This window comes from Strix uralensis, chromosome 3 (assembly GCF_047716275.1).
Source record: "Strix uralensis isolate ZFMK-TIS-50842 chromosome 3, bStrUra1, whole genome shotgun sequence".
Taxonomy (NCBI): domain Eukaryota; kingdom Metazoa; phylum Chordata; class Aves; order Strigiformes; family Strigidae; genus Strix; species Strix uralensis.
The window spans coordinates 71952917-71966497 of record NC_133974.1 but is presented as its reverse complement, the minus strand read 5'-3'; the positions used below and the strand labels follow the sequence as shown (position 1 = coordinate 71966497).

Sequence of the window (13581 nt, the reverse complement as noted above, 5' to 3'; positions counted from 1 at the left end):
ACTGAGAACCCAAAATAAACCAGTATCTGTTTCAATGGACAGGATGGAGGCTAGCTTTTACAATTAGCCCTAGTTCCTTCACACACTTTTGGAAAAGAGTATTATATGTGGACCACCCCCAAATTAAAGTCTACTAACAAATTAGAAAAATAAAACATACACCCCAAAAACCAAGCAACCAGAATTTGAATATAAACATTAGCTGTGCAATTAAGTAATCAGCTATAACTTCCTGTGAAATTTAACATATTTCAAACATTTCTTCTTAGTTTACTATGAAGAAATAAATTCCAAAGAGCTAGGGGTTTTTTTTTTTTGGTGGTTTGGATGGGTTTTTTTGCTCTTTGTGTGTGTGATTTTTTCTTTTTCTTTCTCCTCTTTTAAATAGACTATTGGATTCTTAATAAGTTGTTGACACTTCCCTCATAAGGCTCCTTCTCATCTTAGATGAAAGACAGAGCAAGCAGCCTGTTTTCTTGCACACAGTAATAGACGATTCACTTGGATACATTCAACTGCTATCAAAAAAACCTCAGTGTGAGTCTAAAATTAGAATTATGTGATGTGACTCACAAGGAGAAGCTTTGTGACGAACTAGGATATTTTTAAGCAAATGAAGTCTAAACCGCAAAATAAAAACTGCATTCTAGAAATAGTTTGTGGAGTAAATTGCTAATAATTGTTAGGTGTTATTTTTTATCTGTCTGTTTTATATACCTGCAAGTATATTCTCTGAAGTATATTATCACCCTGATAATTAAAGGTGGTGAAGCTTGGAGAGCAAAACAGAATTACAGGAAAACAGTAGAACTTTCTCACTGAAATATTTTGCCTTTACACTACAGAAGTCTCTACATCAGTATACAAGCATGACCACCAATAGTTCCTCTACAAAACTATTTTAATGTTTATTAATTAGTAACTAGGAACAAGAGACATGTTCTCCTGTAATTTTCAGTTCCTCTAGTATTCAAAAACAATAGATGTGGCATTCTAAAACAGAGGGTTATTTATGATGATGACAATTTGCTAGTTAAAATTTAATAAAAACCCAAAATGTACAAGATATATTGTAGGAAGATACTACAGCACAGCCGTGAGAAGATAAAGTTTATTTTTTCAAGCCTGCAGTATACAATAATATAAACATGAAATTAATTAGATGTCACAAAACAGACAAATGACAAATGTCATAACCTGCACAGAAAAACCTGACATCATAGTACTTTGAAGATATTCTGCTTCCTGATACCCCCAACCCAATGGTATTACTAAAATAACTGTCTGTCTGGCGGCCTGTCAGAATAGAGAGGGTGCTCTCAAAAATACTCATCACTGTAATATTTTCCTTCTCAAAAATCTTTATCTTCACTAAACCCTCAAAATTGACACATAATTGTTCCTATTTAGACTTCTTGAAATATCACCCCTTTCACACCAGTAACAAATATGGCAGATGTTATTTTAAGATAAAGTCTTAACTGAAAACAGTTTTTGAGCCTCAGATAGGGATTTATCACAACCAACATTAAACAGCTGCAGTGTGGATGCCTACATATGAACTTGCCAAACTAAAATGAGCAGAGTGGAGCTGCTGAAGACAGGTTCGTATAAAACACAATTTGCCTGATATATTTTGGATATCCACTATATTTCAGAAGTACCATTTTTAACCACTGCCTATAAAATGATCCAAGGAAGATTTTCCTCTTGCATTTTGCCTCCTGAATTTTGTGTAATGAATTTTGTCCTCAGTGTTTTAATAGTAGCATATGAGAAGAATTTCAATTTTTGAACTGCCTTCCTCCAGAATCAAATCAAAGAAATCTCAGTGTGAGATACTACCATGTCAACCATTTTATGCTCTAAATATATACTTTATCCCAGATGAAAATCAAAAAAATATGTTGAATAGCAACTCAAATGCAAATATATGTTTATCATTTATACCACCTGTGTGATTTTTAGTGCTTTGTATCCTGGTTGACCATCAACCAAATGGAAAGAGGAGAACAGATTAGTTTACCAACCACGAGAACCATGCTGTGATCATCAAAAGTGCAAGCAAGAAAAAAAAGTAAGTAGGAATATGTTGATTTAGATTACATTATTAATTTTGGAAGAAAAAGCAGTAAAAAAGTGTAAGCAATGAGATGGCAATATTAACTTTAAAAAAAATTAAAAATGTATTTTAAATTACTAACTTGGGATTTGTTAACAAAGTAAAAACTCTAAAAAAAATAGGTCCATGCTTCACTAAAACAAACGCTGCATTGCACACACTGTGCCAGGACTGTGTTCTCATTGAGAACACAAAATGAAAGCTAAGTACAGAAAAAAAAAAAAAAAAAATCATATGGTTCTTTTCACTAACATACTTTTTGTTCTGTATGACAAAACATAATAATACAACGTGATACCTAGAATTCAGTGCATACTTCAGTCATTTGTGCTACTAGTGAAATGTTTTGATTGTATCCTCTCCCCTATGTTTTTGCAATACCTACAGATAGCTCACAACTTATCTTTGCCAGCAATACATCAGATTATTACTATCAGATACCTGGGTCAGAAGAACCTGAAGTGGATTCTTACAGGACTTGTTTCCATATGCATAAACCAGGACTAAATAGTTCTAGCAATGGTGATTTTACAGCTAGCCTTAGCAACTTTCCTTATCCAATGTTAACTAATATTTAACCTGAATACCCCTGGCTGCAGCCTAACCCTTTCACATGTTTTTCTTATAGTAAATTAAAACACTTGATCTCTTTTCTCTTTCTTTTCTATCCTTTAATGATTTTCTTTTCAGCTATGATGTTTTTTCTGGCTGTCTTAACATTCACATATAAGCCTTATGTTTCAACATTTTATTCTGAAATAGTATCAAGTTAAATCTTCTCACACTGGAAAAAAAAAAAAATCCTGCTTGAATTCCTCCTGTTAAGTAACACGTGGGCTGTAATGTTACTCAGATTCCAAGTTCATCATTTAGATTTACTTGGCCTTCAGGTGATATAGTCTACAGAGTCAATAGAGTCAAAAGAGTCTATTCCTCCTTAATGCATTGTCAATGAGTAATGAATTGCCTTAGTTACAAGACTTGCTCACCTGAGAGATTAATAATCTACAATGGCATCTTCTGTAACTGAAGAATCTTTTAAACCCAAGACAGCTGCAGGAATCGAGCTTTGATATTTCAGAGAGTGAAAGACTGCAAAGAAAGGGCAGCAGCAGCAGGACTACATGGAACCAGTATATACCAGCAAACTGGACAGAAGGAAACCTTAACCAGGGTGGTATTTGTGATGAGGGGGTAAAACTCAACTGTACAAGGTACACAGCACGCCCCTCCTGACAAAGCACACCTTTTCAATTGCACTCACATTTACAAATGTGATCTTTCAGTTTGTTTTTGCAGATGATAAAACAGTAAATGACACTGAAAGGGGAGACCCTGCCACTTGCCTTTTTGCCAGGAGCTCATCTGACCTCTACAAACCAATTTTCAGCTGGTTCAGGTCTAAAGTAAGAGGAGGAAGAGTACTGGTGTAAAGACAGTTGGGAATATGCACAAAGTGAAGCGAGGTAGCAGGTATCTGTTAAATCAGTTTAGCTTAATGTTAAACTGTGGCTCTTGGCACTGTTGACTTAGAAAACAACAAAAGGAAAATACCAGTAAAGGTACATATTAACAAAGTACCTATCAGCTAAATAGAAAAAAAATCTACTGTTTGGTTAATAGCTACTGCTAGCATGGCATGGAAAAGAAATGCTAGAATGCAAAAGGAAGGAAAAGAAGAGCCAAAACTTAAGGGGGAAAGGAGCAGGGGAAGGAAGGACAATCCAGAAGAAAACCAACCCACAGCATTCTGTGAATAGTGCTAATATAAAGAAGGCATTAAAATTACAGATCAACTCAGTTGCATGTAACTTTACATAAAACAAGGACTGGACTTTAATTTGACATGTGTGTACTGAAAGTGTATGGATTACTAGAACTACGGCTCCTTTCCATCATAGCAGGTCTTCACAAATGTCCATGCTGTTTGCTTTCCCACCATAGCTTTTCCTACATAATGAAGTGCCTCTACAGGGAGTTTACAAAAGCCTAACACATCCACAAGCCAGAATGAGTTTAGGAGCCTGATAAGAGCAGTGGTGCAACCCAGAACCAAACAGAAGATTGAGAAGAAATATTTTATGCTTTCATATAATTTGTAGAGTTTTTTAAAGACAAAGTGATTGTCCTGTAACATTATATTGTTTAACTTGCTGTACCTTGTACACCCTAGAACTGGTTTTACTGAATGGGGTTAAAATGGATAACAGTCTCTAAATATCAGTGATACCAGAGGAACATAATTGGGGTGGCATATATATTAGGATTGTAGTGCAGACTGAATTTTTGTCATCCACTATAGATAAGGACAAAAATGTCCTACTTGACTAAATGGACCACCCAATAATGAATGCAATACCGCTCAGAAAAATCTCTACCCAACACAGAGTACTAAAGGAGAAATTGGAGGAAACAAATAGAATGGGAATGAGAAAAGCCTGCAGTGCTAGTATGAGACAGTGACTGTTCAACATCACTGTACAAGCCAGTAAGAGCAAGTCAGCATACAGGAGTGAGAAGGTCCAGAAGAATGGGACACTGTCTTTTTTCCCTTTTTTTTCAGAACAGCATGAGCATGACTGCAGTTTGCCTGTAACAGTGCAGTGCTTACATAAAAGACTGAATTTCATGACAGCAGAGACTATGAACACGTAAGAGACTTACTGGCTTGTTTTCTGGCACTCCTCACTTTGATTTTTGCAGCTATTAAAATGCTGTAAGAATGTTTAATGTATGACCAGCTATAGTGCTAGTGAAACTTGCACATCCTATAGGCTAAGCAGCAGTTCTTTTGTGCCACCGGGCATTTAATTCCCTGAGGAATCCAGAAGACAATCCCAGGAACGTAACTCAAAGTGGTGGTGTACACCAGTTCTACTTGAGTTTTGTGAGTGCTTTTATAATATCAATGTAAACTAGGAAGCATAAGGTACTGTAGAAAACTTTGAATTCTGCTAGCAAGGAATAAATTATGCAAAGACAATTACATGAAAGGATGACATCAGTTCATTCTGGGTTCCTCATGCTTAAACTCAGCAACAAAAATTAGGGTGTCATCTCTATACTCTCTCATCTCTGCAGCCAGTGAGGAGAGATAGGCACTTCAAGAAAATTAATTACACCCTTCTTAAACACTTGCCTTAGTCTGCGTTCGTTCCTGTAGTAGTCACACCACTGTTTAAGTCCCTGAAAGCCCAACTTGCCTGAGCCAGGCAGGACAGATCTGGCAGCCGCTGAGCACCGAGCAGGGTAGCACCGTTCCAGTTAGCACTGAGAGAGGGATAAGCAGCAAGCGGAAGCTAGTGGGAAGATACCGCATGCAGGTAAGGGTATGCGTCTCGCAAAAGAATGAGATAGAGGGCGACTGTGACTTCTGTGGATTTATACTGACCTTTCCTCAGAGCCACCAACCTTTTCTCCATTTAAGTGTGGCAAGGCCACTCTTTTCTGTAACCCTTGCCTATTACATATGTTATAAAATTCCCAGAATTAAAATATAATAGGAAGGATTTTTACTTCAAACACATACTGTTATTAATTAAAATTCAAGTGACAAGGGATCACACTCCTTCTGGAGGGGTCTGTCTTTCTCCCTTGAGTGCAGACTGAGATATAATGAATAGCCCTATGTCTCAATCTTTATTAGGATACAGGGATGATGAAGTTAGAGATGGTAAAGCTTATTCTCAGTGCCACCTCTCTCCTGTGCCCTGCCTGGCCAGGACTAAAGGTGCAGATTCTCCATTCTTCTGGGCAGAGAGAGTAATACTGAAAAATAACTTTGCCTGGGCACCACAGGGAAGACAGAATCACAGAATCATCTAGGTTGGAAAAGACCTTGAAGATCATCTAGTCCAACCATTAACCTAACACTGACAGTTCCCAGCTACACCATATCCCTCAGCACTATGTCGACCCGACTCTTAAACACCTCCAGGGATGGGGACTCCACCACCTCCCTGGGCAGCCCATTCCAATGCCTAACAACCCGTTCTGTAAAGAAATACTTCCTAATATCTAGTCTAAACCTTCCCTGGCGCAACTTGAGGCCATTCCCTCTTGTCCTATCGCTTGTTACTTGGTTAAAGAGACTCATCCCCAGCTCTCTGCAACCTCCTTTCAGGTAGTTGTAGAGGGCGATAATAGACAGGTTGCATAAACACTTGCATACAAACCCCCAGTCCAGCACCCTGCACATCTTTATGATTGTTTGTCCCAAGTGGATTTCTGAGGCAGTGATATGCAGTCTTATTCCAAAACTCTGTAACATTTACAGAGTGTACTGCAAGTGTCATAGTCACCAAAGGGAAGTGGCTGGAAGTATTTTTTATTTATTTAAAAAAACAAACCAAAAAACACCAGAACCAACTTTGTTGCTGACAGGTTTTAGGAGAGCTGATATAATTGCATTCACTTACAGTATCGAAACTGGTGTTGAGCATCCCAGTGAAGAGTAGCATTTTTCTGGTGTTTCCTATACACACCCATCACACTTACTGGAAGCCCGTGAGGTGAACACGAAACAATGTGGAGGAGGGAGCACAGCTTGCTTTACCTCTCTTCCTCAATGCTGGCGAGGTCCCAGCACTGACATCTTGCAGTGTTTTCTGACAGTGTCACAGAAGAAGAACTCTTCTGCCTCAGCTTACAGCCAGTTACAAAAGCAGGGCTTGTAAAGCACAACTGCTCCTCGGCACTGACTGAGGATCCCCCAAACCATCTCTGTTCCTGTTACACTGTGAATACTGTCAATTCCACTCTCACCTTGAGCTACACATCCAGCTCCAACTGCACCGACTCTGGGCTGCCATGCAAGCATGCCAAGAAATATCTCTGTGTTCTATGTCCATATGTTCCTATGTCCATACCTGCTCCTATTTCAGCTGACTATAATTTCTGAAAGGTAAAGCAACCTTAATTCACAAGGGTTAAGGTAGTCGCAGTGCAGATCGCCTGCTCATCCATAATGCAGAACTACAGTCTAAAAAAAGACAGGCTTCAAGTACTCCAGTCTTGGCACAGGTGATTTATTGAAGTAGTGCTTCTGCAGTAAAACTCAGATCCCAGCAATACCAAGTTGAACTGATTTCATCTGAGAAGCAAAGAATCCAGTTATAGGTATGACTTCAAATTAATATGCAATGCCAAATTTGCATTTATTTCGTACGTTTTCTTTTAAAATATCTTCACTTAAGAGGTCATTTAATTATTTTTGCTTAATTAAAAAAAAAAAACACAAACATGTAGCTGACTGAACTATGTATCAGATTTCATCAGAGCAAAATACATAAAAATAAGAAACAATTATGTAAAGAAAACAAAGTGCAAATAAACAGAACAGCCATTTTGTCAGCAACAGCTTTACAGATGTTTAGTAAGCTAGTACATAGCAGCCTAATAATTAGTAGTCCACATGCTCTGTAAATACCTCCTGTAGCATCCTCCTTACTCACTGCTTCAGAGTACCAGGCTGGATAATCTTTCCTGAACACAGCTCAGCTCCCTGATCCTTTCTTTTGCAATATGCCTCCATAACCTTTGAGCACTTCTGCCGTTTCTTGCACGCATTTCTTCATATTCCTCAGAAGGTCTCACAGTTTCATAATTATTTAATTTCTTGCTTCAAATCTCTCATTATTTTTTTTCTGGAATCCTTATTAAGAACATGACTTCTTTAAAATATATAGTATACAGACATATAGATGCATATATAGATACACAGTGTACTAAAACCCCTTGTTCTGTGAGCAAGGTTACCTCACTGTACCCTTCTATTCTCTCATTTGTTTGTGTCTACCTGGAGTGTCTTAACCTAATGTTTAAACCACAAATTCTCTGGGCAGGGAATATTTCCTTGCTCTATGTTTGTGGGCACTTTGAACAACCACTGTCCAAGATTGTGACCTAAGAATTAGCAGACACAAAAATAGAAAGGAAAAAGATAGTAACTGTACAAAAGGCTGAGTAACATCAAGCAGAAGCATTTTGGAATTGGAGAAGTGCTGTAGCAGGTCTAAATTGCATTGACTCGGAATCTTTATTTATTCTTATATTTACCTACTGAGGCTACATGGAAATTATGTGCGCTAGTTGTAGCTGGTGGCTGGGAAGATGAGTTCAGATAACCTGAACTGAAAAACAATAAATGGAAGTAAAAGCCATGGGAAGATAAAGCTTCCAGATTTAGAAGATGCAGAAGGGGGTAGCAAGGGTTCTGTACATACGAGCTTTTGTTGAAGTCAGGGGAAGCTGGTGTGTGAAGAAAGGAAGAGGTCAGGGATTTATGATCAAGTTTAAAAGTTAACAGGAGTGAAACCTACAGCAGCACTTCCAGTTTCTAGCAGTATCATTTGAACAATAACATGCATTCTGAATGCAAGCTTTTAGCTGCAGCATTTAGGTGTATAATGTCTAAAAAAATAAGACAATAACTTTATTTAATAATGCTTTATTATAAGAACTTAAACCCATAATGAATACTCAATGAATGCTGCAAAGACATCCTGTGATATGTTATCTAAAAGGTCACCAACTTCAGCACTAATAACTAGCTCATTGAACTATGAATTCTTCAGTGCTTAGTATAATGAGGTGCAGTTCTCGTCTGGAGACAGCAAGTATTGATAAACTAATAAATACTAGATTATCAGTAGCGCAGTTCTACCTGTAGACTTCACAGCTGAGAAGAAGATACATATAATTTGCGTTCTCTTTTCTATAAGAAAACTGATGCACAATCAGGTCACATGGGAGAAACAGAACCAAAGTCTCATAATCTTCAATTCAGTGCCCTGTCCCATGGATCCACATTCATATCAGCTGCTTTCAAACACCACTATTAATGCTATACCAAAGGACTCATAATCAGAGCCCCAGATACACTATGAATATTTTCCGGTAGATAAGTTTAGAACAGTTATTGAACTTCAGAAATATTGTCCTGACTGCGTACTATAGCAAAAAATAGGAACCTCCATTTATGAATGGATGTCAAAGTGCGTCAGCTCGAGTCAGTCTCTTACCTTGAAGTCGTTGCATGACATTGGCAATATCTCTAGATCTTGCCACTAGTCGGGATGAGGCCATGATCTCTTTGCAGCGAATCCACTTCCCCTGACAGAATTCTCCCTGCAAGCCGCTGTCCTTGGCGAGGTGGGGATCTTGGACAGCTTCCTTTCAGCCTTCAACCTTCAGCCCTGGCACAGCATGCCTGGGGCAGTCAGTCAGGCACCTCTGCCCCAGCGCCAGCCCTCGCAGGGCCCGGAACAGCACCAGCAAGCAACCTCAGCGCCTGGAAGGAAAGTACCAAGGCTTAGAGGAAACTTTTACCAGCTCTTCAAAACTAAGAAGCCTGAGTCTTCATAACTATTTTAACACGTGAAAGGTGGTATGTTTTGCCCATAGCGTACACTCCAGCCAGAGACACAATTAATTCTGAAAGCTTGCTTGGCAATCATCGGTGGAATGAAGCTGCAAAAACAAATCATTAAAAACAATTGGCAATGCACCAGACATCAATGCCTTCCTGAGGATGCTTGTGGATGTTGTTTTAGAAAAAAATATAATGTTATACATATTAAAAGTAATACTGTAATACTTCTTAACATAAATAACATTAAGCATAAAGGAGGAAAAATGAAACCACTTGTAAAGTCCAAAATCTGCACAACTCTCTATTTCATCATGCTAGAAAGGAGCATATAATAGTAACTCATTGATCCGGATAATCCCTAACTCCACTGGACCATGTGCTCTGATCTGAAATACTGAGATTCATATACTTTATTATTAAATAAAATTGTATTTACATTCACTTTTCTAGTGTATGATGTTGTATTTTGAGTCATTTAACATCAAAAGCTGTGAACTAGAACTGCTACATGAACTTAACATTTGTAACTATAGTAAGATCTATGTGACTATAAAACTGGTCTAAAGAAACCCAAATTAGATTCTTCAGATAATATTATCAGTAACATCTTATCTTCTGAGGAACAAGTACATGTTGTGGATGTATGCACCTGTTTCCCTGTTAAGAATGAACTGAGCGTATAGACACCAAGAATAATTGGATTCATACTACACACACTGGGTGCATCCCAAATTCAAGATGATATGCAGTTGATCAATATCACAAATATGAGTGGGTTTACCGGCGCTGCACACTTTCCTCTCTTCCTGGCCCCAAAGTCTGTCAGAGAATAGAGTGCCCCAATGTCATGGAAACAAGCAGTTATGCTGCACAGCTTTAGGCACACTGAACTGTCCCAACAGAGTTGTGTCAACATGTAAAGGGCTTCCAGGGGAAATCACATTTCAACATTTCCTATTCCGACCCTTCAAACCCTGCCTGACCCAAGGAAGTCCCTGCTTTCCTGCTTACTGCTGTTTTCATTGTATGTTTACCTTGTATTTTGGATACACAAGCGCTGCTCAGATCAGCAGACCCAAGCTGGCTTTAAGTTAGTGGAGTTGAGGGGAGCACGCTTCTGATGGATCAAGGTGCAGAACAGACTTTAAAGTCCACCCATGTGCATGGGCTGCGCTTTTATGTGCCATGGCCAGACTGGTACCAAGACCTACTCCAGCCACATTACTACTATTTTTGCATGTCTGCACCTTGCACAAGACATCTGCACGCTCGTATCCCTGCTCTCTTCCCCTCCTTCAGGGGCCTCCTCCCTTGCCTTCGCCTTCCCACCTTTCAGGCTTTGCCCTGTACCCTTCTCTGGGTGCACAGAGACCGTGCATACCAGTCACCATTTCTCAAACATGGAAAGGCACCCTGGCATCTAGGAAGCCTCATCCTTGTGACCACTAGGCACGAGAAGGTGCCACCATCACATCTCTCAGCTTAAACAGTGGCTGGGGCTGATGGTCCCCTAGCATTGCTGAATCACCACACAGAGCATCAGCAACCAGAGCTCTCTTCCACAGCCAACACCAAAAAGAGCCTGACTTGGTGGACAGTGAGCAGGAGGAGGTTTTCTGTTGTTTGTGCCCACATATGTCAGCTTGGTGAACTGTTTGCTCTGCAATAGTTAAATGAAACATGAGGTTGTCTAACTGCATCCAGACCAGAAATATTTGCAATAAAGTGGGTTAAATGAAGCCTTGTTTCTGCAGCAGTGACACTGATAACATTTTGAGCAGTACTGGAAGTGAGGTACAGCAACTTTTAATAGCAAGCTGCTAGACTAATTGTTGGGCAGAGATAAGGGGTATTAAAAATGCCTCGTCTGACTGTTTTTTGGCTAACAGCAACAATATCAGAATACCAGCCCACTCACACCGTGGCGGAGCTGGTGTAAATGAGCTGTACATGAGCAGATTTAGAGGAGCTGTGCAAGATGCTGATCCAACTCCAAGTTAAAAGTCTCTGGGAAATTGTAATGAAGATATACATTCAATCTACTCATACAGCAGGCTGAGTCACTGTACAGAGATAAATGGCAGACTTGCAATTAAAAATTTATCTAGCTGATATTAAATTATATGCTGCATAAGAAGAATCTGCGGTTCTAAATATGGCTCCTCATTCAAAAGCTCCTTTGCAAGAAGTGGGAATTAAAGAATACACTAAGTTAGTACAGGTGGGAAGGAAAGATTCTCATATGCATAGTCACCTCCACAGGCAGAAAATCACAGCTCAGAGCATAGTAAAGACATCAGTGGAACAGATGAAACAAAGCTTCACATACCCTTCTCACCTGTCTTCAGCCAACATCTAAAGCTCCATAGAACAAGAAATGCACAGTCAGAATTCAATGTAATGCAGAGAAGAAATTTTTCCTGACTTCTAGAAATAGCTAAAGCCTGCAACAAAAGATCTTTTTTCCTATCAAAAGATTGTATTTTTCAGATTTGTAAATGTTAAAATATTAATTAAATATTCTCATAGCTGCTACACAAAATAATTTGTAATAAATGGAATGACTTTTTCATTTCAGTGCCAGACACAAAGATGTATCTTCAGGTGGATATGTTTTCAAAATGTACAGGTTTTTTAAAAAGTGTATGGCTTCAATCTCATAAATCTTAGCCTGCAATAAACCTGAAGGACTATATGAGCTGCTTTAGCATTCAACAAGTGATTATTCATTATTATTAATTACTAATTTTTTGGTCCTTACAGGGAATGAATACACAAGAGTGAAATGAAATGGTTTTGCATATAAATTAGATAAATTTTTTATTGCATTTGCCACTTATCTGGATTTAATGCATAAAGTTATGCTTATACCATTTTCTTATATTAATATCCTAGTACTCTGTTTTTAGATGAAAAGAGGAAATGTGAACTACTTATCTCATATAAAAACGATTAGGCCTAGCAATCTGCTATAGTGATATGCAATTTACAATTCTCTGGACTGTATTGTCTCTTCAAATGCCAGAAAAGTAGGATGTCTGTTCTATGGAAGAGATAAGAAAAACACTAGATCTATTACAGGTTAATTTTTCCAGGTCCCCAGAGTAATTCTCATTTTTTCATTGTGCTCGGGAGTGCTTTGAATTATCTGCAATTAAAAAAGGGAATATATTTTCCTTTTATTGGTAAACCTAGAGCACCATTGGTAAGATCAGATTGCATTTTGTCTTTTAGTTCTTAAAGTTTATAAAATATATTAAAGGAAAACAGACAGGCCTGTCAGTAGCATGGTTCCAGAAAACCAGAGAGACATCTGCTAGGTGCAGACAACATATAAGATATGCAACAATGGCTGACAATAAACCTTACCGAAAAACAGTAAAAAATTCTCTGACTGTCCTTCATGTTGGCACAAATTGCAGATTCTCACGACACTGGGTTAATGCCACATATAGCAGCCTGGGGAAGATTGCTACTGATGTGAGAGCATATCTGCACCTGAAGAGTTTTAGACTTCTATAATCTTCCATTATAGCCACAATGGAGAAAGAAACTCCAGACAAACAAGGATAAATAAGTAAAGATATTGATGAGAGGGAAGAAATAGACAGGTGGCAGGCAGTGGAAGGACTGTTTCTAATCTGGGACATATCAAAAAGAGATCTTTGAGAAGACAAAAAGCAGAGTAATAAATTTAAGGAACTCCTGCAGCTAGAAGCAATTTCCAAATATTACACTGATGTAAGAAATGCAGTGGAATAACTAAAATAACTATAGCACATGAACTGAACAGAATCTCAGGAACAACAGAAGTCAGTCAAGTGCTGGATTGCCCATTCTTTGTTAACAAAGAGGCAGACTTCCCTGGTAAGAAACAGTGGTACAGAACTGATCAAGTCAAAAAATATTTCCAGGAAAGAATTTCTGAGCATGGTTTACTGCTGTAGTGCTACAGGTCCACTTTGATCCACAGGTTCTGTTTCTGAAACATAAGATGTCTTGGAAACGCTGCCCTGCTGGAACAGATGCAATTCTATGAGACAGCAGTGATCCTCATGTCAATCAGGAATAAATGATTCACATAAAG

The 13581-nt window shown here is 38.5% G+C and overlaps 1 protein-coding gene across 15 annotated transcripts in view; it reads right to left on the bottom strand.

The window, feature by feature from the left end:
- Positions 1–13581, bottom strand: part of SYNE1 (spectrin repeat containing nuclear envelope protein 1) — a 322241-nt gene that overhangs the window by 303369 nt on the left and 5291 nt on the right. For all 15 annotated transcript variants that reach the window (XM_074862820.1, XM_074862818.1, XM_074862830.1 and 12 more), the window contains exon 2: positions 9145–9413. In XM_074862820.1, the coding sequence (XP_074718921.1) occupies positions 9145–9208 (64 nt within the window). In that variant the 5' untranslated portion in view covers positions 9209–9413. The remainder of the gene's footprint in view (positions 1–9144; positions 9414–13581) is intronic.